This window comes from Calypte anna, chromosome 19 (genome assembly GCF_003957555.1).
Source record: "Calypte anna isolate BGI_N300 chromosome 19, bCalAnn1_v1.p, whole genome shotgun sequence".
In the NCBI taxonomy this organism is placed as follows: domain Eukaryota; kingdom Metazoa; phylum Chordata; class Aves; order Apodiformes; family Trochilidae; genus Calypte; species Calypte anna.
Window position 1 is genome coordinate 2420264 of NC_044264.1, and position 23338 is coordinate 2443601.

The 23338-nt window shown below is 48.1% G+C and overlaps 1 protein-coding gene across 1 annotated transcript in view; it reads right to left on the reverse strand.

Annotated features, from left to right (window-relative positions):
* Positions 1-23338, reverse strand: part of CLIP2 (CAP-Gly domain containing linker protein 2) — an 85076-nt gene that overhangs the window by 36383 nt on the left and 25355 nt on the right. Inside the window, exon 3 of the mRNA XM_030462446.1 lies at positions 6525-7063. Within this exon, the coding sequence (XP_030318306.1) occupies positions 6525-7063 (539 nt within the window). The remainder of the gene's footprint in view (positions 1-6524; positions 7064-23338) is intronic.

Below are 23338 nucleotides of genomic sequence, written 5' to 3' on the forward strand. Positions count from 1 at the left end.
AGAACTGACCAAACAGAGGATTCCATCCCATACACCTCATACTCAGGATAAATTTGAGGGATCATGAGGGCCAAGCCAGATTTCCTGATTTCCTGCTTCCCTTCCTTCACCCGGAATCCTGGAAGGATCCCATCCCTTCCTCTGCCTGTGCTCCTGATCCATCCCAGCCCATATCTGTGTGTTCCTGCCTCCAGTTCCCAACTGCTGCTGACCCCAGGATTCCAGCCTGGACTTTCCCAGGGCTGCCCTGCAGCATTGGTGGTGACATGAGAGTTATTGGGGGAAAAGAGGGGGGAGGAACCTGGTACCAATTTTCCTGTATATTTGTATATATTTAGTATTTTTTCCTATTTATCATTACTGTTTCATTAAAGTTGTGTAGTTTAGTTTCCAACCCATCAGTCTCTCTCCCTTATTCTCTCTCCTTTCTTTATCAAGGAGGAGAGAGACATTAATAGAGAGCGTTTGGTATTCGGTTTAATCGCCGGGCCAGTGTTAAACCCTGACAGGATTATTTGGTTTGTAGGGGATTTTGACCAGCAACAACATTCTGAGTTTCTCTTCTCCAGGTAAAACAACTTTTGATGAACAAACTCCTGGTGGTTCCCCCTCTCCAGCTGGATTTAGGCAGCCTCAGAGCCACGTTCTGATCCCTTGGGAAGTTCATCTCCAGGCTGAAGTTCTCCTCTTCTCTGATGAGCTCTTTTTTCACCCCTTTGACTCAAGGCTGTCTTCTCGACTTGGCCTTTCCTCAACAAAATATCTTCAGTAGTCTCAAGAGACATCCTTGGGCTCAACCTTCACAAGATGAAGATGTTTAACAGGGCTGTGTCCTAACTGGGGATCTGAAAAGCCCCGAGCACTCCTGCATGGACACCCACACACCTAACTGCAGCACCACTGGCACCATGGTTTATACTACAGCTGTCCCATCACAATGACAAATTGGATCCAGACCAGTATCCCAGGGCTGAGAAGGCAATGCTGCTAATCCCTCCAGCCACTGTCTTCATCAGAGTTTACCAAATGAGCACCAGGCCATAGCTCAATCTGGCTGCTCCAAGCCCAGCTCCCTTCATCCTGGACTTGCTCTTTTCCCCTTCCATCCTCCCTGCTCACCCCACAGCAGTTTCTTGCTCTCAGCAACCACTTCTTACCAGCTGAACTCAACCCCAGGGCCTGTGGGCTATGCAAAGCCTGCAACACCCTCCAATGCTGCCCAGAGAGAAAAGAAAAACTGAATTTGAAGTGTTGGTCAGGACCATGCATGGTACAGGGGTTAGTGATGGCTATGGACACCTGCCTTGAAAACCATGGGGTGATCAGGTTTGTCTGAAATACAACTTAATTCAGGTGGCATCTGTCCATCAGCAGTCCTCCCTCTGGGAAGGTACAGGAATTTTTATAGTTTCTTTTCATCTGGCCATTTTGTGCCTTCCCATCCCCACAGCACACTCAGCCTTGCACAGGGATGAGTCTGAGAGCATTGCTGATGCAAGACATTTATCTTCCAGGCACCAGTGAGAAAGTAGTGTCCTAAGGATGTGGTATAGGGGAAAAGCCTCGAATTACAGCATCCCCTCCTGAGAATGTCTCTGGCAGAAAGTCCAAAAGAGTTTTCTCTGCCCCAGCCCACTTCCAACTCCTATTTAATGACTGATACTGCACACAGCAGATGAGGACTGGCCAACGCATCAGCCCAAATGAAGGGTTAGGAGGGTGTGTGAGTGCACAGAAACCCTCAAGGGTTCACGTGGCAGGAGGGCAGAGTGGTTGCTTTGGGCTGTTTCCTCTTGGTTTCACTGCAGTGCCAGGGAGCCCTTTGCTCCTGTGACAGCAGCAGTCCTGCTCCACTTCACACCATCCTTACACAGTGAGGAAAGAACTGGGACTGGGAGATGTAGATGTTTTCCTGCCTCTTGAATCCTAGGAGACTGCACTTCCCATCACAAACCAACCCAGGGACAGGGATCCACCATGCCCAGGCTGGGGGTGAGGTGCTGCCATGCCACAGCAATTCCTGGCTCTTTATGGACCCAGCTGAGAGCAGGCAATGAAAGGTTAAAAATACCTTCCCTGAGAATACTGCCTTGGTAGAACTACAGAACAAGATCCTTCCTCCTTTACTGCCTGGTTTGCAATAAGGAAATAAAGCCTTAAAGCCCATCCAGGAGCACTGCTGCGTGTCTAAGTCCCCAGCAAGCTGAGAGAGCTCCAAGGGTTAGCCAGGAAAAGAAAAAAACCAAAATCTTTCCTTTGTAACACCTGGTGTGCTTTTGCAGAAGCAAAGCTCCAGTCTCAGGCACTGAAATAGCTCCAGGGGCAGCAGCAGAGCAAGGAGTTGTCTCTGCTCAAAGGAGAAGGGCTCAGGCTGCAACGCTCCTCACCAGGGAGATTCTAATGGAAATGATTTCTCACTCAGGTGGCTAAAGGCTTTCTGCAGCTCCAGGCTGGCAAGGGGGATGCTAAGGAAAAGGATGCCATTAGTTTATTCATAAAAATTCTCTGTCCTTTGCCAGTAGCCCAGAGGCTGCAACACACTGCAGGGAAAAACTCTGCAGTGTGGGGAGGAGACAACGATTAAAATCCCATCCTCAGGGGAAGCCCTGAGCTATTTCCACCAAACAGTTCCCTCTGCCTGTCTGTCAGCCAAGCTCCAATCTCCCTGCTAGTGCTGCTTCTGCTATGCCAGCAGCTCTTCTGCTTTGGGCCACCTTACAAGTTCCAGCAAACTCACAAACCTGGAAGCTGCCCATGGGTACCTGGGGCTACACCTGGAGGCCACCAGGTACTGGAACAGAACCCAGCCCTCAGCCTTCTTTATTGCTGCATTTCAGTACAATCCCAGTTAGTAGACAGAAGAGTGGCTAAAGGACAGAACAACATCTCTCTGAAGAGGATTTTGTTCTTTTTTAAAGCTACGTTTTAATTTAGACTGACACAGAGAGAAAACAGCCACCTCCTTCCCACTCCTAAAAAAGCAGCTACTTCTGGGGTGGAATGAGTTCAGCTGCTGAGAAAGCCTCCTCCCCAACACATGTAAAATCCATTTTCTTAGGAAAAAACCACAGCAGAGATTCCTCCTGGGCAGAAATCACTCCATTGCTCTGCTTCCATCCCTTCTTTCCCAAGAGAAGGGCAACGAGCCAGCAGCACTCCAGCAGTTACTGTCCCTTGGGAAGCTCCATTCTTACAAAAGCACAGGTTAATTGTTCCACATTCACTTGCCAGGCTTCAAGAGATGAGTTCTACAATATGAGGGTGGGTTTTTCATCTCTTTAATGTAATTTTTGAGAGAACATATCTGAGTTAGAAAGTGCCAAAGGCAAATATTATCTAATTCTTCTAATGGAAAGCTCCAAGTCACTTTTCACAACTGCTACAGAGTCAGAAAGGGAAGAAGTCATTGGAAAGCAAAAATGCCTTCAAGCTATAAAGGACTTTAATGAAGTTAAAGAAAACCACTAGCAGGAAAGGAGCAGAATGCATCACACACCTGTAAGGAACCTTCAACCTTGTGCTCCATGCACTGAACAATTACAGACAACACATATCCTTGAAAAGCCTCTGGTGGGTCCCATCTGCCTCCAGGCCATTCTCAAATAATCTTTTAGGAAAGCACAGACTAAAAGTAAAGCCAGCTAAAACTGCACCAACACAAGCAAAGATTTCCTCAGGGAATCTGAGGCAACTTGGGTCCACCCAGAATTATTGCTGATGTATTAAAACACCAAACATTATTACTGACATCTCCATTACTAGAAAAAAAAACCACATCTGCCAAGCCAGGCACATGCTACCCAACCATAAAAGCAAATTGTTTCTTCTTTGTTATCACTATTCTCTTCCTGGACCTCTGCTACTTCAAGCAAACAACCCCTGATGTTTCTGTGAGCTGACCTAGAGCCAGGGAGATGCTGTGCTCATTCCAAACCTGCTCTTATGGAGCTACTTATTTCACTGCAAAAAAGTGAAAGCAAAGCAAAGCAAAAAAAAAAAATTTATAATATCTGGGGTGGATAAATTAGCAGGAGGGCCTTTAAGGAGTCATCTTCAATAAAATAAAGAAAAAGGCACTCAAATAACTCAACAGAGAGATGCCACCAGTTTGTACAGCATGGGTATCCTGACATTTCCACCTGTGTGGGCATCACTGAGATGGGCAGAGTCTTAGGAGGACAAACCCTGCCTTGGTGAGCTTACAGTCAGGAGAAGAGAAGGCTTCAAGAACTATGTCTGGAGAAAGCTATTTCCCTGCTTGGCTGGTTCAGAAAGAGCCAGATTTGGTGCAGATTTTATATTTTAGGGTTTACCTTCCAGAGCTGCAGCTCCTAACATGGGAAGTTCTCACTTGAGCACTCTCCTCATTCCCTGCAACAGGTAAGGGAGAAAATGGGAGCAAACAAATCAACTGATAAAAGAGGACAGATTCCCCAGGTTCATTTTGCCCCATATGTGACAACTTTAACACACTAACACAAAGCCTGAGCCCATCAGAATGTCTCTGTCCCCTCTCCCTGTCCCTGGGACCAGGAGGGACAGCAGCTTTGCTGACAGTGGGGATGGAGAGGGAGGGGAGACAGACTCTAGTCAGGAAAGTCAGGAGAATGACATTCAAGTGACAAATGCTTGATCAGCTGTCAGTCCCTGCTAGGATCCAGAATGCAACAAGCATTTGGGGGGGAAATCTGAGAATCCAAAAAGTTTTCTCACCTCTAGAGCTAGGTCTAAAAGCCCATGTGTTCACACAAGATTTATAAAGTGTAATATCCAATGGGTGCAAGCAGAAGTCATCTTCACCTGTCCTCTGAAAATGAACCAACTTTATACTTCATACTATACTCCATGTTTATACTTTAAGTAAAATTGGACAGTTCAAGTGTTTTGGGGCATTTTTGAAGGTGGATTTGTAATGCCAGAGATGCCTGCCAGTTGGGTCCTGAAATCCTCATTGCAGACTGTGTATTTTTGACTCAGAAGACACACAGGGGCCTTTCACAGCCACCCAGAGCTGCTGTAACATGGTCCAGCTGCCCAGGGTCCCTGTGGGGCTGCAGAGAGCAAAGGAATCAACTCCATCAGCCCAGGGCTGCTGCTGTCACCAGCAGAAAAAACAAACCCTGCTCCTTGTGATCTCGAGGGACATCTGATTCTGATTCTGCCTCTGACACCCTCCTGATTTACATCAGCTGTGGAGCCAACTTCTACCAGACCCCTGTAATTATCCAGATGGAAAGTACCACTTCTCTGCTACCACTATTGGTATGGGAACCAGGTGCCTCCAAAAGGCAACATTCCATAGCTAACTTGAAATGGGAGCCAGATTGTTCAGGATGCCCCAAGACTGACCCTCTGCAACCTGTCCTTGCTGTCAGGCACTCACCTTCAGCTTTTAGATCCAGGGACATTACTGGGGATACAATCCCTAAAAGATTTGCCCTCAAAAGCTTGGCTCTTCCAGTACTTGATATCAGGATGTAGCATAGAAACAAACCAAAATTAAACTCTCTTTTACAGAACTGAAGAAAAAAAATCAGTCTTTCTGTGCTTTGATACCTTTCTGTTCCTTCCTCACATAAAGCACTGCTCCTTTGCTAGGACACCAATGGTGAGAAGCTTGATGGCAAACTTCCAGTGAGCCATTCTTAGTGGCATCTGGGCTTCAAGTCAGTAGGTGTTCTGTTCTGGATAGTGAAAACAGCAACAGAAGTCAGGTGTGGAGAGCCACCCATCAGTCTAGTGGTCTCTCCCAAAGTCCTGCCCTTCTCTAAAAATGACTGCAAGTTCCTTTCTGTACAGAAAAGGAGTTAGTGTCATATCCAGCACTGAGGCACCAAAAGGGGAGTGAGCAGTGATTCCTTCAAATACCTGCAGAGTATGTACAACCTCATGCAACAACTCCTGCAAGCTCCTTGAAGATTGCAACACACAACTCTAAGTAGAGAATTGGTAGATCAGAAGATAATGACCAGTGAGCCAGGAGGACAGAGTCAAGCTTTTCTCAGGGGTAACCAACAACAGGACAAGGGGCAATGGTTATAAACTGGAGCATAAATATCAGGAATATTTATATATTCCCAGGGGGGTCATGAAATCTCCTTCCCTAGAGACATTCAAAGCCCACCTGGACATGTTCCTGTGTTACCTGCTGTATGTGACCTTGCTCTGGCAGGGGGGTTGGACTAGAAGATCTTTTGAGGTCCTTTCCAACCCTTAACTTTGTGATTCTCTTTCATGTTTGAGTTGCTCTCTCTGACCTCATTGTACTGCTCAGGACTTGTCCAGTACAAGAAACACCCTGGAATACCTTGTCTCACATCAATATGAAAAAGAGAAGAGACATCTCCAGAGGACACAGCACCCCAGAGAACAGGGAAGGCACAAATCTGATGCCTGTTTGGTCCAGACATCCTCTCCCAAGTCCCACAGCTCACTGCCAACTTTGTCCTCACCAGGACCACTTAGGGAGGGGAGAAATTCTTGGTCCTTTGCCTTTTCTCGGGGGACCCCCACAACCAACTCACCAGCACTCGGTCTCCAAGCCGCAAATCCTTCTCCCCTTTTTTGACGGAGCCGCTGTCCGAGAGGTTGGATCCCGACTCGTTGCCTGTCTTCATGGCACTGTTGAGGACGCTCTCCCTGAGGGGGATGATGCGGGTGGAGAGAGGTGGGGTGGCTGTCCCCGAGTGCAGTGACAAGTTCTGAGCTGTCAGGGAGTCCACAGAGGGAGCGTCGCTCCCCGAGCCCTCGGCCACCGGCTGCCGCGTCAGCTTGGACGGTCGGGTAAAAATCCCCTGCAGGGGTTGGCACTCAAAGTAACGAACTCCTCCGACAGAGCCATCGTTCTTGCCCACAGGGTCATCCAGAACGACCCCTGCCCACTGGCCAGGAGCAAACTGGGTCTCCCCGAGGTACTGGATCACACCTGGTTTCACTCCGTTTACCCAGACGCGTTCGCCCACCACGAAGTCTCCCAGGAAATCATCGCCCACCTCGGCAACCTTCGAACACGACTTCTCGGTGCTGGAGGTGGAGGTGGGACCCTGCTTGTGTAAAGGTGAGCCTGTGAATCAAGGGGAGAGAGGTTTGGGTATGTGGAGAAATCCTAAAAGGCAAGTGAAACACGAGGCAAGGGCATTTGCAGAAAGGAAACATCTGGGACCACAGCTTAGGTTGCAGGTTTAGAGCAGGGAAAGGTTAAACCACCAGTGACCCCATTACTGCAACCAGCACAGAACTCCCTGCAAGCTGCTCAGTTTCCACAGGTCTCACACACACACCAAAGAGCCAATCCTACATCTCCATCCCCCTTTGGAACACCCACTTACCCTCATCCCATCATAGCACCAAGGGGTATTTTGTATGGCAGCACTAGTGTGAATAAGCTTCAGAAAGACAGAAATAGGGGTAAGTGCTTATGGACCACAAAAGACCAAAGGGCTGGTGCTCTGAAGTAAGATGCCAAAGTCATCATTTCACCCAAAAATAAAACAAGATACAATAAAGAAAGAAATGAGTACTGATGTCTTAGTACCTGGTGCTATGAGAACACCCCATGTCTGCATCCAGGCAAACAGACCAAGCACCAAGAGTCCCACCAAGGCTCCCATGGGACCATGCAGCTGCCTCTGCAAATTCCTCAGTTTCCCCAGCTGCTGCTGTGCCCTTTTGATGGGGCAGAACCCAGCAGCCACCTGGAATATGTTCCATCTAAACAGCAGACCTATAAACAGGAAGCATTCCCAAAGTCCTGCACGCACAGGGCTGCCCCGCTGTGTGCTGAACTCAATAAAATCTGCAATAAAAAAATGCTCTGATTCTGGGCTCAGCCCATCAAGCCAAAGCCAGACCTCCAGCAAAGCTTCACTGGGAGAAGGAACACTGCAGGTGATGTTGGAAATTCAGTGTCCTGCTGGCTCTCTCCAGCATTCCCTGCTGGAATTCTCCAGGACTGGCCCGATGTGTCTGAAGGGGAAACCAAGGCAACCTGAGCAAATGAGTTTGCAGTGATCCTCTTCCTGCTGACCTCAGTGGCAAAATCCATCCCAAACTCTGGGCTTTCAGCCTAGGCCCCATGGGAATGAAGGAAAAAGGCATATGGACTCGATTAAAACACTCTGAGGGTTAGAGGGGGAGGGTGAGTAAAGCCCTAAAAGAAAGCACACGAGACTTTAAGGAAATAAGTTTGCAAAATAAGACCCAGCAAGTCATATGCCATGGACCATCAGTCCCCCTCAGCTCTTGGTATCGCTGAGGCCCCGGCACTGGAGGAGGAGGGGGTGTGAGACCTGGTCCCAGAACAACCTGCATCCAGTGGATGCTCTTCAGTGAAGCTTTAAGCTGAAATTCCTGGGTGCCACTAAGCAGAAAAGCCTAAAGCACACCCAGAAAGACATTTTTATTTGCTACCAGACAAGGCTGACAGAGCAAGTCTCAGCAGAATTGAACCTGAGTGCTTCCCTGAAATGAACTGTGAAACTTGTTCAGCCTCAGCCATCACTATGGCTCAGCCTGCACCATTTCCACAGCTCTTTCAGGAGTAATGGGCCTGACAGATCAGGCTCAGCTCTCAGAAAGCCTGAAGAACACAAAAGCTCTCAAACCAATCTAATGCAGAGCTTTGCTGAAGGTCTAATGCCAGGAGAAAGAAAAGAGCATCAGTGCTTCAGTGCTAGTAGCAAGACCCCCCAGTTTCTGCTAAACCAGCTGTGGATTAATATTGACTCTTTGGTCCTCATTAAAGCCCAGAGTCAACTCTTGCCAAATGTCCAAGGCACAGCTGCAGCAGTTTGGTTGGGGCTGGTGGAAGAGAGGAGAACCTGAGCCAGGACAGAGGAGTCCAGGCATGATGACAGGAGCTCCTCTCATGATCAGAATGGCCCCCAACCTGCTCTCTAAGCTTGCTGGGATGGAGCTGCATCCAGTCTTGAGGGATTTAGCTCAACATGGCACGGTCAGGGGGTTCATCCTGTGATGGGCACAGAAAGAAAGGGAAGCAACATAAATGCTGCTCCCAGGTGAAAAAATCAGCAGCCACCAAGCCTGCAATGCTCCCAGCCAGCTCCCTGGGAGAAAGGGATGTGCCAGGGACCCTGAGCTGCCTTGGGTCCTGTCCTGAAGCCTTCCTCAACCTCACATGTTCTTTCTCAATAGATGTTTTAATTATTTTGGCAAATATTTTCAAGCTTGTGTTACTCACAATCTTGTAAAAGAGAGTAGCTCAAAAGGAGCTCCATTAGGGGTATGACATTACATCCAAGAACCAGTTTCACCTTAATAGCTAAAAAAAAAAAAAAAAAAAGACCATTATTCCCATTATTCTATACTTTGAGCTTTTGATCTTTACAGAGGACTTCAAATAAAAAAGGAGAGGAGGAAACAGGGCTCCATCCATGTGACTCAAAGACAACCATAAGCAGAAAATCAAGCCAGTGTTTTCATTTTAGTGCTTTATAGCTTATTATTAGAACAGTTCCCAATCTAAAACTCAGAAACCAACAAGTTACATTTTAAAAAGAAACCTTCAGTTTAATAACCAGAGCTGGCTCCAGGGCTCTATCACAAACAAGGGCTGTGATTTGGATCTCCCTCCTTTCGTGGGCATGAGAAGAAATCCAATTAGCAACACACCTTACATCCTGCTCCAACACACAGATCCTGTGCTGCTGACATGGTTGTGACAGATCCGTGCAAAGTGCCAAGCACAAGAGCCAAATTCAACTCGACTGTACAGGGCTGGAAGGACAAAAACTGAAGTGGGCTCTGCATCTGAAAGATCAAAGTTGTTTTTCTAGTCCTACTGGAGCCTGAGTTTCAGCACACTGTATTAGGGCTGTTTGATCAAGATACAGGTTCCATCAGCTCTCACAAACACCCCTGCAGCATGGCTGGGGTAAGCAAACCCTTTAGTAGTGAGGCTCAAGCAAAAGAAAGGCAGGAAAGCTGCCCAAGGCTGAACAAACAATGCAGGAGTATTTCAAACCCTGTCCAGACTCACCCCATTTCACTGCAAGAGCAAAGACCCAAAGCTGACTTGGATTGGAAAAAAACAAACAATATAAAACCAAAAAACAACCCCCCCAAAGCATCAAAAAACCCAGAAAACAAAACCAACAACAACCCACAGAAACCAAAACCAGTTCACTGAACTCTCAGTTTAACTCTGGGTACCCCATGAAGCCAAAATTTTGGTGGGATTTTATACATTCTGTTCATTTTTGGTGCCCAACTCCAGTAATTACACTCTCAGGGAACAGTCTAATTACAGGCTCCTGAGCAGAGCAGTGCAGTCAGAAGCATTATTAGCCTTTAGCATGAAGAGAATGACTCAAAATAACAGGATTTAAGTGAGGAGCTGCCAGAAGGTTCACCTTCTTCATTATGGCCACGTGGTAGAAACCTGGTATTTTACATAACCTTCATTATCTGCATGTGAAATAACTCAGCCACCCAGTTTCCCCACCATGCAGCTAACAAGGCTTTTGTCCACCAGGTGTTCAGAAAAGCCAAGAAGCACTATCAGCAAACTAAACCCATTCTGCTTGACTTCAGGTCTGATGGATCCATTACTGAAATGGCCAGACACATTGCAGACTAGACAGACTGAGCCTCCCTGAGCCTCCCCAGCAGGTATCTACTCACCAGAAGGCAAAAAGCAGCAATGAGCAACTTGTCTTCAATCTCATGGATATTTGGGAAGTCCAAACCAGATATCAGCTGACAGCACAGCTCTCCAAGACCTGACATATGGGGTTCCCCACTCTCCAGCATCTCTCACAGCTTATGGAAAAGCCACCTAAGAGCTCAGAATTCCTGAGATTTCTTCAGGCACGTAAAGAGCTGCTCTATCCCTGTGTCACTTGGCTTTGCTGTTTCTGGAGAAGAAAAGTCATCTTCTTGGAGTCACACTCCCCAATTAAAACATCAGAAGTTCCAAGCAGCTCACCAGCAGCAAAGCAAAGGTACAGATCTCAGGTACAAAGGTGAAAACAGAATTACCCAGGAGAAACAAACCCAATGAAACACAGGCTGAGTATTCCCTGTTCCACTCCTGCCAGTATCTGATGATAAAAAGCCAAAAGAACTCTTTCAGTGTCACTATGAGGCATCTAAGCCAGCAGCTCACCTGGAAGGCAGAGATGGGGGATGCTCTTTCCTCCTTGGTCCAGGAGGATCTCTGCCCAACACAAACCTCACTTCTGCTCAGCACTGGGGCAGCAGCTCCTCCCTCCCTCCCTCTGGCTGGGACCAGGCTCCAAGACACAACCAGCTCTGTACCACTCAAACTTTTCCAACTTTACAAGCCCATTGTGTTCATTAGCCAGCTCATTCTTTTCAGTTTAAATGGTCTTCCTGTTGGTCACAGCTTTCAGGGCTGAACAACAACTTATAAATCAAAGTTGGACATGGCATCCGCTAAACTCACATCTTATCCAACTCCCCATCCCTATTTTCCCCTCCTCCATCCCTATTTTCCCCTCCTCCATCCCTATTTTCCCCTCCTCCATCCCTATTTCCCCTCCTCCATCCCTATTTTCCCCTCCTCCATCCCTATTTCCCCTCCTCCATCCCTATTTCCCCTCCTCCATCCCTATTTTCCCCTCCTCCATCCCTCATTTTCCCTTCAGCTTTCAGAAAGCCCACACAGGATGCATTTAATAACCCCCAGGGCAGAGTTGGTGCTTAGGGTCCTTTTGGCAAACTTTATGGGGCCCAGAGTGACAGGGGGGACCCCACAATGCCAGGGCACCAGGACTACAGGAGCCAAACAAAAATTCCTACCAGGCAGGAGCTGGAGAGGGTAAAGTTTTTAAGTGGTATTTCAGCCTCTTCACATGGCTCTTGTTACTGTGTCAATGAAAGCCATGTGTCCCAAATCCCTGGGGACAGACTCTGCTGGGGAAAGGGGTGAAGAGACAACTTTGTACAGTACAGGAGCAAAAAATCCCACTTCAAGTGGGCTCTGAAAGTTGGAGCAGGAGGAGCAGAGCACTGCTCTGCAGCAGCAGCAATAGGAAGAACTTTCTTTGCAGGATTCCTGATGTGATGCTCAGCTTTTTGCTGTGCCATCCACCTCCAGCAAATCCATGCAGCCCCTCACTCCCTCCACAGCTTTTGGCCTCCCACAGCACTTCAGTTGCTCATTTCTTATCACCAGGCAATTGAAACAAAGGGGAAAGGAAACTCATTTCTAAAAGGGAGGAGGAGAGAATGAGAAAAATAGTTTAGCATGAGAAGTGGGGCATAATGAGCATTGCCCATGTATTTCCTACTCCCTGCAGAACCCTTTTGTAATCTTACTGCTCCCAAGACACTTGCCAGGCACCTCAACTGCCAAAGGAATCAGAAATGCAACAGCCTGTTGTGTTGCCATGGGAATCAGGAGACAGGCAGCTAATTGATAAAATGGAAGCACATTCGAGTTAAAAGAAAAAAACAAAAAGAAAATAAAAAGATCCCTATCAGAGTAGCATCTCAAGACAGGAAGGGAGGAAGAAATAAGGAAACACATGGTAGTTACAAAAGATCTTTACATTATCCCTAGGAGAGGTGTTTTTCCTTCTCCATTTTAATTTTCAGAGGTTTTTACCTTGCATCTCATCCACTCGCCAGCAAGAAAAGCTGTACCAGCCTGGCAGAAGTGCCACTGTCACAGACCCAAACACTAAACCATGCTACAGATGTCACTAACCCATGAGAGGGCAGCACTCCTCGCAGCCTGTGAGCATCTCTCAATGTGCAGCTCTGTGACCAAACAAATGAGCCAGAAAACCTCTGGTAACAGTTCTGCCCCTTCCCAGCCTGGGCTGGGCTTCAGGACAGTCCTGTCACCCAGACTGCAATGGCCATAAAAGCCAAGACAGATTCTGCCAGCTGGAAAACCCCACTGATGGGGTATCAGCTAAAAGGAATAATGTGTTTTTACTGCCATAAGGATCAGGCAAGAGCCTCAGGGGCATTAGAGCAGCCCAGCTCAGCCGAGGACCTAGGGATGTGGTCTCAGCTGGGATGTCAGACACAGCCCCTGTTCAAGCTGCAGCCTGTACAGCAAACATTTGGGATGGACGGTGCCTTCCCATTCACCAAACCACCCTGCACTACAAGCTGGAGCAGATGAGCAGCATGGTGTCTTTCCTGCCAAGTACCTATCAGCTCCTGGTCTTCTTTACCCACTGCTTTAGCTTGCAGTCACTGTGGGGCTGTAAGGCCATTTAATCTCCAAGCATAACCCTACAGAAACTAACTGCTGGAGAGCAGAGCTGATCAGAGCTTCCCCTGTAGAGAAGGGGATGAAGAAGAATAGTCCAGAGCATCAGTTGTCAAAGACAGCTCCTCAGTCCCTGTCAACTACAGCAGCAGATCTACCAGGCAAGAGACAAGGGATGAGGTTCAACAATCCAAGTGCTGGGTCCTGCACTTTGGCCACAACAACCCCATGGGGAGCTCCAGGCTGGGCACAAAATGGCAGAAAGGGACCTGGGAGTCTGGATTGCCAGGAAGCTGAACAGGAGCCAGCAGTGTGCCCAGGTGGCCAAGAAGGCCAATGGCATCCCGGGCTGGCTCAGGAACAGCGTGGCCAGCAGGTCCAGGGAAGGGATTCTGCCCCTGTGCTCAGCTCTGGTGAGGCCACAGCTTGAGTCCTGTGTCCAGTTCTGGGCCCCTCAGCTCAGGAAGGAGATTGAGGTGCTGGAGCAGGTCCAAAGGAGGCAACCAGGCTGGTGAAGGGACTTCAGCACAGACCCTATGAGGAGAGGCTGAGGGAGCTGGGGGTGTTGAGGCTGGAGAAGAGGAGGCTCAGGGGAGACCTCATCACTCTCTCCAACTCCCTGAAAGGAGGTTGGAGCCAGGGGGGGGTCAGGCTCTGCTCCATCAGACAAGAGGCCATGGGCTTCAGCTCTGCCAGGGGAGGGTTAGGTTGGATGTTAGGAAAAAATTCTTTCCAGAGAGGGTGCTCAGGCATTGGAGTGGGCTGCCCAGGGAGGGGGTGATGCCCTGGAGGTTAAGAAGAGACTGATGTGGCACTGAGTGCCATGGGCTGGGAACCATGGTGGTAGTGGATCAAGGGTTGGACTTGATGATCTCAGAGGTCCTTTCCAACCCGGATTATTCCGTATTTCTGGGAACCTCCTGCACCTCCAGGAGCTGCCACCAGCACAGGCCAGCAGACAGAGCTTTGCTCAGCAGCAATGGCCAAGCAGGATGCTGGGGTCTCCTGTGGGAGAAGGGATGGCTGCCTGCTGCCTCCACAGCACTTGGGGATGGTGAGGCCCCACCAAATGCTATCTGGAGGTTCCCAGACAGGGACCGGAGCTGCTCAAAGAAGCTTGGATTACATAAAGATGACGTTGTTGGCAACTGAGTGAAAGCCAGCCCACTCTGCTGTACCCAAATTCAGATTATCTAGCACAGCAACGAAGCAGCTGTTTTCTGTAAGATTTACTGTGGCCCTTTCAAGCTGCAGGATAAGGCAGAAATAGAGAGGGAAGAGGTGGCTGTGAGAAAAAGCAATGCTTTGCAGGCAAGGGCTGAGTGCCTGGCAGCACATTGTGGGAGGAAGCAGCCCGAGAGATTTATGGCTGACTTGGAAACAAGGACTGAAAGCTCTGCAAGTTCAAAGCTGAAAAGTTGGGGCTGTAATCTGGCACGGAGGCGAGGTCTGCATCTGGCACTCTGGAAATCAATTGCCCCTGCTGTTCCCCATGGCATGGGTGTTAAGATCTGATACAACTTCAGCTTCGCTGGATTTAGCTTCTTTGGAGAGAGGGGACATAACCAGAAGGAAACCTGTGATGAGGAGGAAGGAAAAGAGGGCAATAAGAAACTGGATGAGAATTATGAATGAGCAAAATGTAATGAGACCCACTTGCACTGAATGCAAGGAGGTGCCCATTGAGGCTGATATTTGTCTTCACCAGGGCAGCTGGGAAGGGCACTGAACCTCAAACAGCCGTGCTGAACAAAGGCTTTCTTATAAAGGTCTCATTCAAGAGGCTGACTGGTAGGAAATCTGCTCTGCCACGGGCGAGCCGAGAATTCTTGGAGCCTGCTGGAGACAGGAGGAGATGGAAGGCTCTGGGGTTTACCAGATATGCTACAGCAGATCCATTATAATCCTTAGAAGAAACAAGCAGCAAAGAGATATCGTTGCTAAGTGTGAGGATGTTGTTTTTCTCAAATAAACAATGGTATTGAACACAATATGCAAAGCAGACAGGTTTTGGCAACACGGGGCATTAGGGAGGTGACTTGTAGAAAAAAAAATCACAACATTTCTTTCACTGAGGGATAATTAACTGCAGCATATGGATGGGTCTATTCATCTTGAGACTACAGTCTCAATTTTTACATAATTACCATTTTTAAATCTGTAAGCATATTCTTTTAAACATCCATGTTGCAATATACTATTCAACATTTTCCAGTCTGAAAGCAGGGCCCATCTATTGCACCTCTGAAGCAGCACCTTGTTCTCTTAAACAATGAAAGCAAAAATCCCCTCATTTTAAGGGCATTTCAAGGTGTGACAAAAAGAATAGAGTGCCCATGCCTTCCTCCCCAGCTTTTGCCATCCCCCACATCTAGAAATAAGCCACAGACACATTTGAGAAAACAGACCTATGCTAAAATAACCCCTGGTGTAGTACAGAGTAATCTTCATTCTTCTGTAAATAAATGCTAAAATCACTTCAACTTGAGAATATTCTACTTGGAAGCATTATTCACTTTATTCCCCAGAGCTGCTTCTAACCAGAGGACAGCTTTCCATTTAAACAACCCCTTAGCTGTAAAGGTCCATAAAATCCTGTTCCCCCAGATCCAAACTGAGTTACCTTGCTCGGATCCCTTGCAACCACCACGAGCCTGAACGAAAGCAGCCCAGGGTAGCTCAGCATGGTGATATCTCCTGAGACAACCCTGAAAGCCAGAACATGAAGTGGGGGAGAAACAAAACACTCACAGGGATGGCTCCTGCCTGCACACTCAGCTCCTTCCAGCAGCCCAAGCGATGCCCGGTGCAGCACAACCTCCCCTTGACTCTCCCGTCTGTGCTCAGGCTGTTCCCCAGCTCTCCTGTTGCATGGCTCAAGTCACAGCCCACGTTCAGCTGCTTTATAACTCCAGCACAAAGCTAACTCCTGGAGGGTCCTTTCTTCCCAAAGAAGCGGGGGCAAAGCTCAAAGCTCGGGGATGAGCTCAGTCCCTGCCCGCAACGCGCGCAGTTGTCGGCGGTTTTCTCCGGAGGCACAAGGGTGGTTTGGGGGCTGCTGTTGCAGAAGTGAAGACAGCTGCTCCCAGGGAGCTGATCCGATGACAAAAAAAGAAAGAAAGAAAAGGAGGCAGCCACAGGTCTTTAATGAGAGATTTATAAACCGTTTCCCAGGCAAAGCCCTGGCACCAGCACAGAGAGAGGAGCGATCTCGGGACGCTCGAGTACCAAACCCTGTAAAGAGTGGCCAAGCAAAGCATGGGTGCTTTCTCTCCACCAGCAAAGCAATTGGGCAGCAGGGTTTTGACACTTCACAGCCTTTTTGAGTGTAGGACTTTTGATTCCCACATAAAAGGCACTGGGATGGAGGCTGGTGCTATTCCTACCCAGGGCCAGCAGTACTGAAGGGGATGAGCAGCCAAGCACTACCCTGCTCGAGCAGGTACCTGTGGAAAGGCCATGGACTTATTGACTCAGAAATGATGGAATTCACTCGTTACCAACAAAATGTAGAAGATTCCAAACCACAGCCTGGCTTGGTCCATCAAGAGATGATCATTACTTTATGATCAGACTGGAGGCAGACCAGGGCTATCAGCAGCTCCAAGAGGAACAGAAGCTGCAGTGTGTGCATAACTCAGGAAAGGGACTCACGGGACAAAATCTGAGCAGCCATGTACAAGCAGGGTGGCTGTACCTCTGACAATCCAGGGGAAAAGAAAGCTAAATGACCAAGAGAGAGCCCTAGTTCTACTCTGGCATAGATTGCCTCCAGGCATATTACTCTAGGTATATATCAAGCATTCCAGCCCTCTCTTACACCATTCAGATGATGTGTTGCCCCATTCAAGTCAGATCAGCTCCCCTGAGACTCAGCATTTTGCCTGCCATGAGAGCTGCTTGGCCATGCTGCTCACACCTCTGCTCCTGCTGCACTCTCAGCTGGGAATCAGCAGCATTTTGGAGGCCCAGGTGCCCCCAGCTCAAGCTTTAAGCATCCTGTAACTCAAACTGGAGCTGCATTGGCACAGCTGGAAGTTGCAGGCTCAGGCAGTCAGTGCTCTCCTGGCACCTGGGAGCCCTGCCCCAAGTGAGGACCAAATGTGCAGCCACAGACCCTATCAGCAAGATCCTTCCTCTTCTTATCTATTGACTGATAACTTCTCATTTCTACCTACTGAACCTCAGAAACACTTCCTAGGTACAAACTCAAGATTTTTTCCCTGAGTTTCTGATATTACTTTGCTCTGTTTCCCTCTGGCAGGAGTTGGGCTGATCTTCACAGTGCTCGCCCTTTGCAAGAGCTGCAGCCATTAAAGGTGTTTTTTCATGCCCTGTCTGCAGGTAGTCTGGAGGCAAAAAGTACAAAAATTTAACACCTGACATGCAATAACAAAGGAGGATGCATGGTTAGCTCCTCACTAGCATAATGAGAGGGTTGTTTTCTCTCTAACCACCTCTCCTGGAAGGCAGCAGAGAGTGAAGCCACTGGTGACTGAAGCACTAGGATGGCACCATGCTTTCTGTCTTGTATGCAGGGGTTTTTTTTCACCTTCTCAGCAGAATTCTACAGTCACACCATCCATCTGAATTCCCCATCCAACTGGTCTGAAAGAGACATGGCTATAGGAGCCACCTGCAGCATCCCCAGGAACCCAGAGGAAAGGTAAAGACCAACACCTCTTCATCACCACACAAACTGATTCCAACGGGATGAGGTTCAACAAGGCCAAGTGCCGGGTCCTGCACTTTGGCCACAACAACCCCATGGGGAGCTCCAGGCTGGGCACAGAGTGGCAGAAAGGGACCTGGGAGTCTGGATTGCCAGGAAGCTGAACAGGAGCCAGCAGTGTGCCCAGGTGGCCAAGAAGGCCAATGGCATCCTGGCCTGTATCCGGAACAGCGTGGCCAGCAGGTCCAGGGAAGGGATTCTGCCCCTGTGCTCAGCTCTGGTGAGGCCACAGCTTGAGTCCTGTGTCCAGTTCTGGGCCCCTCAGCTCAGGAAGGAGATTGAGGTGCTGGAGCAGGTCCAAAGGAGGGCAACCAGGCTGGTGAAGGGATCCAGCACAGACCCTATGAGGAGTATGAGGGAGCTGGGGGTGTTGAGGCTGGAGAAGAGGAGGCTCAGGGGAGACCTCATCACTCTCTACAACTCCCTGAAAGGAGGTTGGAGCCAGGGGGGGGTTGGGCTCTTTTCCCAGGCAACTCTCAGCAAGACAAGAGGGCAGGGTCTCAAGTTGTGCCAGGGGAGGTTTAGGTTGGAGATGAGAAAGAATTTCTTTCTGGAGAGGGTGATCAGGCATTGGAATGGGCTGCCCAGGGAAGTAGTGGATTCTCCGTGTCTGGAGATCTTTCCAAAGAGCCTGGATGTGGCACTGAGTGCCATGGGCTGGGAACCACGGGGGGAGTGGATCAAGGGTTGGACTTGATGAGCTCTGAGGTCCCTTCCAACCCAGCCAATTCTATGATTCTATGATTCTAAACCTGTGCCCAGAGCTGTGCTGAAACACAGCTTTGCTTCATTACTCCATCAGGCATTTATTTTTCCAGCCATACATCCCTGCACAGGTCCTGCAGACCACACATCTCCCACAAAGGTCACACAATAGACTCATTGTACACAAATCAACTTCATGCAGAATGCAGAGTGTGTTGAGCTCATTTGGTTTTTGCCTAATCTAATAAAAAGGTATTTGAGAGCAGATTAACACTGAGCCATCTACTTTATCCCAAAAAATCTGGCTTAAACAGCTAAGTATCCAATTCAAAAGACAATGAGCTGTACATGAACAGGCACTACTTGCAGAAAAGCCAAATCACCTTTTTGCATGCCTGATCTTTTCCTTTGAGATGAAACATGACCATGATCCAGATTTGACCCTAAAAAATATCTGATCTATGACTTGAACATAGAAACCCACAGCAGGTATCTCAAACCCAACAGCTCAAAGTCTCAGTGATCACCAGAGTTAATGCTTTATACCCTTCCAGAGGTGCTGGTGGGCAAAGTAAGAAGCAGTAGGGGAAAAAAAAATAATAATTCCATGATATGAAGTGAGAGACTGTGGACCAAGCTATGGGAGCTGAGCTGTACAAACATAGCACAGTCCCACCAAGCACCCTGAGCACACTGCATGCTCCCAGTCCCAGTTTAGCATCCTGGTTTGAAAGACTCAGGTGTGAACTGTCCCTGTCTCTTAAGCTGCTTCTTCAGGACTTCATCAGATGATCAGTTTTATGCTTTTGTCCTCAGAACAGACCTGGCCAGGGCAGCAGCCAGTCAGTGAGGATGAAGTCTTCAAACTCATCTTTGGAATCAGAATTTTCTCAGCATCATAGAATCATAGAATGGGCTGGGTTGGAAGGGACCTCAGAGCTCATCAAGTCCAACCCTTGATCCACTCCCCCCGTGGTTCCCAGCCCATGGCACTCAGTGCCACATCCAGGCTCTTTGGAAATCTCTCCAGACACGGAGAATCCACTACTTCCCTGGGCAGCCCATTCCAATGCCTGATCACCCTCTCCAGAAAGAAATTCTTTCTCATCTCCAACCTAAACCTCCCCTGGCACAACTTGAGACCCTGCCCTCTTGTCTTGCTGAGAGTTGCCTGGGAAAAGAGCCCAACACCCCCCTGGCTCCAACCTCCTTTCAGGGAGTTGGAGAGAGTGATGAGGTCTCCCCTGAGCCTCCTCTTCTCCAGCCTCAACACCCCCAGCTCCCTCATACTCCTCATAGGGTCTGTGCTGGATCCCTTCACCAGCCTGGTTGCCCTCCTTTGGACCTGCTCCAGCACCTCAATCTCCTTCCTGAGCTGAGGGGCCCAGAACTGGACACAGGACTCAAGCTGTGGCCTCCCCAGAGCTGAGCACAGGGGCAGAATCCCTTCCCTGGACCTGCTGGCCACGCTGTTCCTGAGCCAGCCCATCATCCCACTGTTATCTGAAATTTTGTGTTCAAGATCTGCATTCTAACTTCTAGCAGTTTGTTTTGGTTTGTGGGGTTTTTTTTTGGTTTATTTCATTTGTTTTTTGTTGTTTTTTTTACAAAATACTTTCAAATCTAATATTCTCCAACATGCAACTGTGTGAAATGAACTCCACAGCAATGCAGAAGGCTGCTGTCATCTTCAGAGAATGCAAATTCAAAACAACTGTACATGTTTATATGTGAAATACTACAAACCCAGCCTAAGAACAGAACTGAGACAACGTAGTACCCATGGCCAAGTTACAAATGCACTGAAGTTTATAGAGTTTTAGTCAATGAAAAGGACTCTGGGAAGCAGCATCAGAGGGAAGCTGCTGCTCCTGGTGCCAGGATAACTGTTCTGCTTCCACCTCTGACTCACAGGATGACATAGGGCAAGTCTTGAGTTCTCTAAGTCATCTTCTATGTGCAATATGGAAAATCCTGTCCTATCTCAGAGTCCTAGGCTTCACAGGGTGAGCTGAAGCCTAAAGTGAGAGGTTTTGTGTGTGCAAAGCAGGCTTATAATTACAGAAAGTGAGAACAACTTACAGCCTGTGCTTGGTTGGAATTCATGCATAAACCAGCTTGGGAATACTCCTGGAACAGCATTTAGCTTCTGCCCTGAAAATGACAGCACTGGCAGTGCCCTAGCTCACACAATTCCTGAATTCTTGGTCTGCTTTCCCTTTTTTTTTTTTTTGGGAGGGGAGTTGTTTATTTGTTTGTTAAGAGATACTCACAGCCAAGTTCATCACTGCCTTCTTCTGCACCCATTTAAAATCCCCAGGCACAAATATTACCCTTCTCACAAAGAATTCTGCAAAGAAGCTTGTATGAGCAAAGCACTCTGTGCCATCCAGCCCCCCAACACAGCACACAGGGGACACATCAACTGTGCTGGAAAACAGCATTGCCAGAACAGCCACATCTGGTAGTAGAGAGACCATCAACTGTACTCTGAATGGAGGCACTTAAGTCCCAAACAGCCCAGTTTTGACAGATCTTACTGGTTTTTAGTGAGTATTTTGATATGTGGAGTCTTCTTAGACCTCACTACTGCATAGCTTTATTTCTGTTAAGGGGAAATTGTTTTCTAGCATGCTTATTAAAAATGTAAGTAAATACCCTACTGAACCCAAACCAGAAAACTGTCTGTACAATGAATTCATTTTTTCCAAGGCTTTTGTGAAAACCAATTCACCCATTTAACTGCTTGCCAGGAGGATGCTCACATGTAGGGTCAGCGTGTGATGGTTAAATCCAATCCATAGCCAGTAAGACGTAGCAGCAGTCCCGTGCCACCGTAATCCTATGGCTCCTCATCCCAAATCCACCTATGCTGGAGTGAATCTTTCCTTGGATTTCAATAAACACTGGCTCAGGCCTCTAAAGATTAATCTGCTCTTGCAGGATTAGTTTAGTTGTTTGAGGCAGCCTGTGCAGGAGCAGATTCTGACCTGAAGCTGCACCCTTACTCCCATGGGTACCAATGCTCCTGCAGACCTGCACCAGCCCTGAGGACCAGGATTTGGTTGATTATATTCAAACCACCACAAGCTGAACATCTGTGGGAAGCAGATTTTGTTTCCCTGCTTCTGACAGAGAGCAGGAGGGGGTCTGACCTCCATCCATCCACCTTCAGTGGCTGCTCCTGTCTCCTGCTACAAGGAGTGTGCTGAATGCTAAGGATTAACTGTATCAAATCCTTCTAAGAGCATCTAATTATTAAGACAATTAAAACCAGGCTCCTGGTTTTCTCTGGATGGCACCTGGAAAGCTGATTAAATCAAGATTAATTCAATGCCCTTTTATATTGCTTGCAATGCAGCAAACCTCTTCTCCTTGGGGAAGGGATGCTGCCAAAGGTCCACGAGGGGAACCATCACCTCCAAAAACCTCCTAGAAAACACAAAACCTATTTCAGCCAGCAGGATGGCAGACAGAGGGGCTCATGAAAGGGATGTGTGAGCTGAATACAAGCCCTACACACACGCAGTCAAAGTGTTGGGCCCCAACTGTGCCAGAAAACATTTGGCTTCTGGATCTGCAGTGGGGATTAGAAGCAAACATGCAGGGTCTCAGGATTGAGTGGATTTGGAGGGTTACGTGGGCACTTCAGCCACCCCAGAGGAATGATGAAAGAGGATCTCAGGCTCTAGTGATCACTCAAAGCTACTCAGGTGGTTGGTTGCCCTCCCAACCCCACCTCTCCCCATGAGCTTTCTCCATCAGTCCCAGACCAGCAGCTCTCACTTGCAGTTTTTCCTGTGCCAAGCCCTTGAAAACACCTCCCTGTTTTCTTTCAGGTATCTGATAACTTCTTGAACAGGTAACTCCCTGTGTGCAAGTGGATACTTTGCCTCTAGCTACTAATGGACAGATAATCCACTGATCCTGTGGGATTCCCAGGCATCTGATCTTAAAACTTTGCACCTCAGCCTCCCAGTTCCCCAGGGAGCTGTGGATGCTGTGTACATGGATCTGTTAAAGGGAGATATAACCAAACTTCATGGACACCACTGCTGCATTTCCAGCCCCAATCACAGATCTGACCCTGCTCAGGCTTCCAGCATGGATTTCATTGAGGACACTGCTCAGAGGGGAGCTGACAATACCTCCAGCAGGCCTGGAGCAAACCAGCAGAAACCCAAATGTTTACTAGAAATAATAACAGCCTCTGGCCCCAAGATGTGGGGGCTTTTCACTCAATTCACCACTGCACAACACCCCAAGTTAATATTAATCAAGAGCCACAAAGCCTTTGAATAGCCAAGAATTAGCTCCCTATGTCTGTGACAGTCAATCAGCTGCTGCAGACACTGCAATCCCATTCCTTTTGTTTCAGACAAAACAGTAGTTCAGTGCCTTTCATATTTATTTGGGAACAAGAATTAATAGATGGATACAAAGCCAGACAGCTTCAGCACTTTCTTGCATTTTTACAAAAGAAAACCTGTGTTGAGACACTGCCAAACCATCAATGATCACCTGAAAATAACCTGCCCAAGCTCTCCTTCCCAAGGCATGAATTTCTCCCCAAGGACACCTTTCCTCCCTCTGTTTTACTGCAAAATAACCCTAGAGGCAACAGAAATGACTTCTTGTTACTACACATCTAGCCAATTAATGCCAACAAAATAATGAGAAACTTGAGGGGCAAA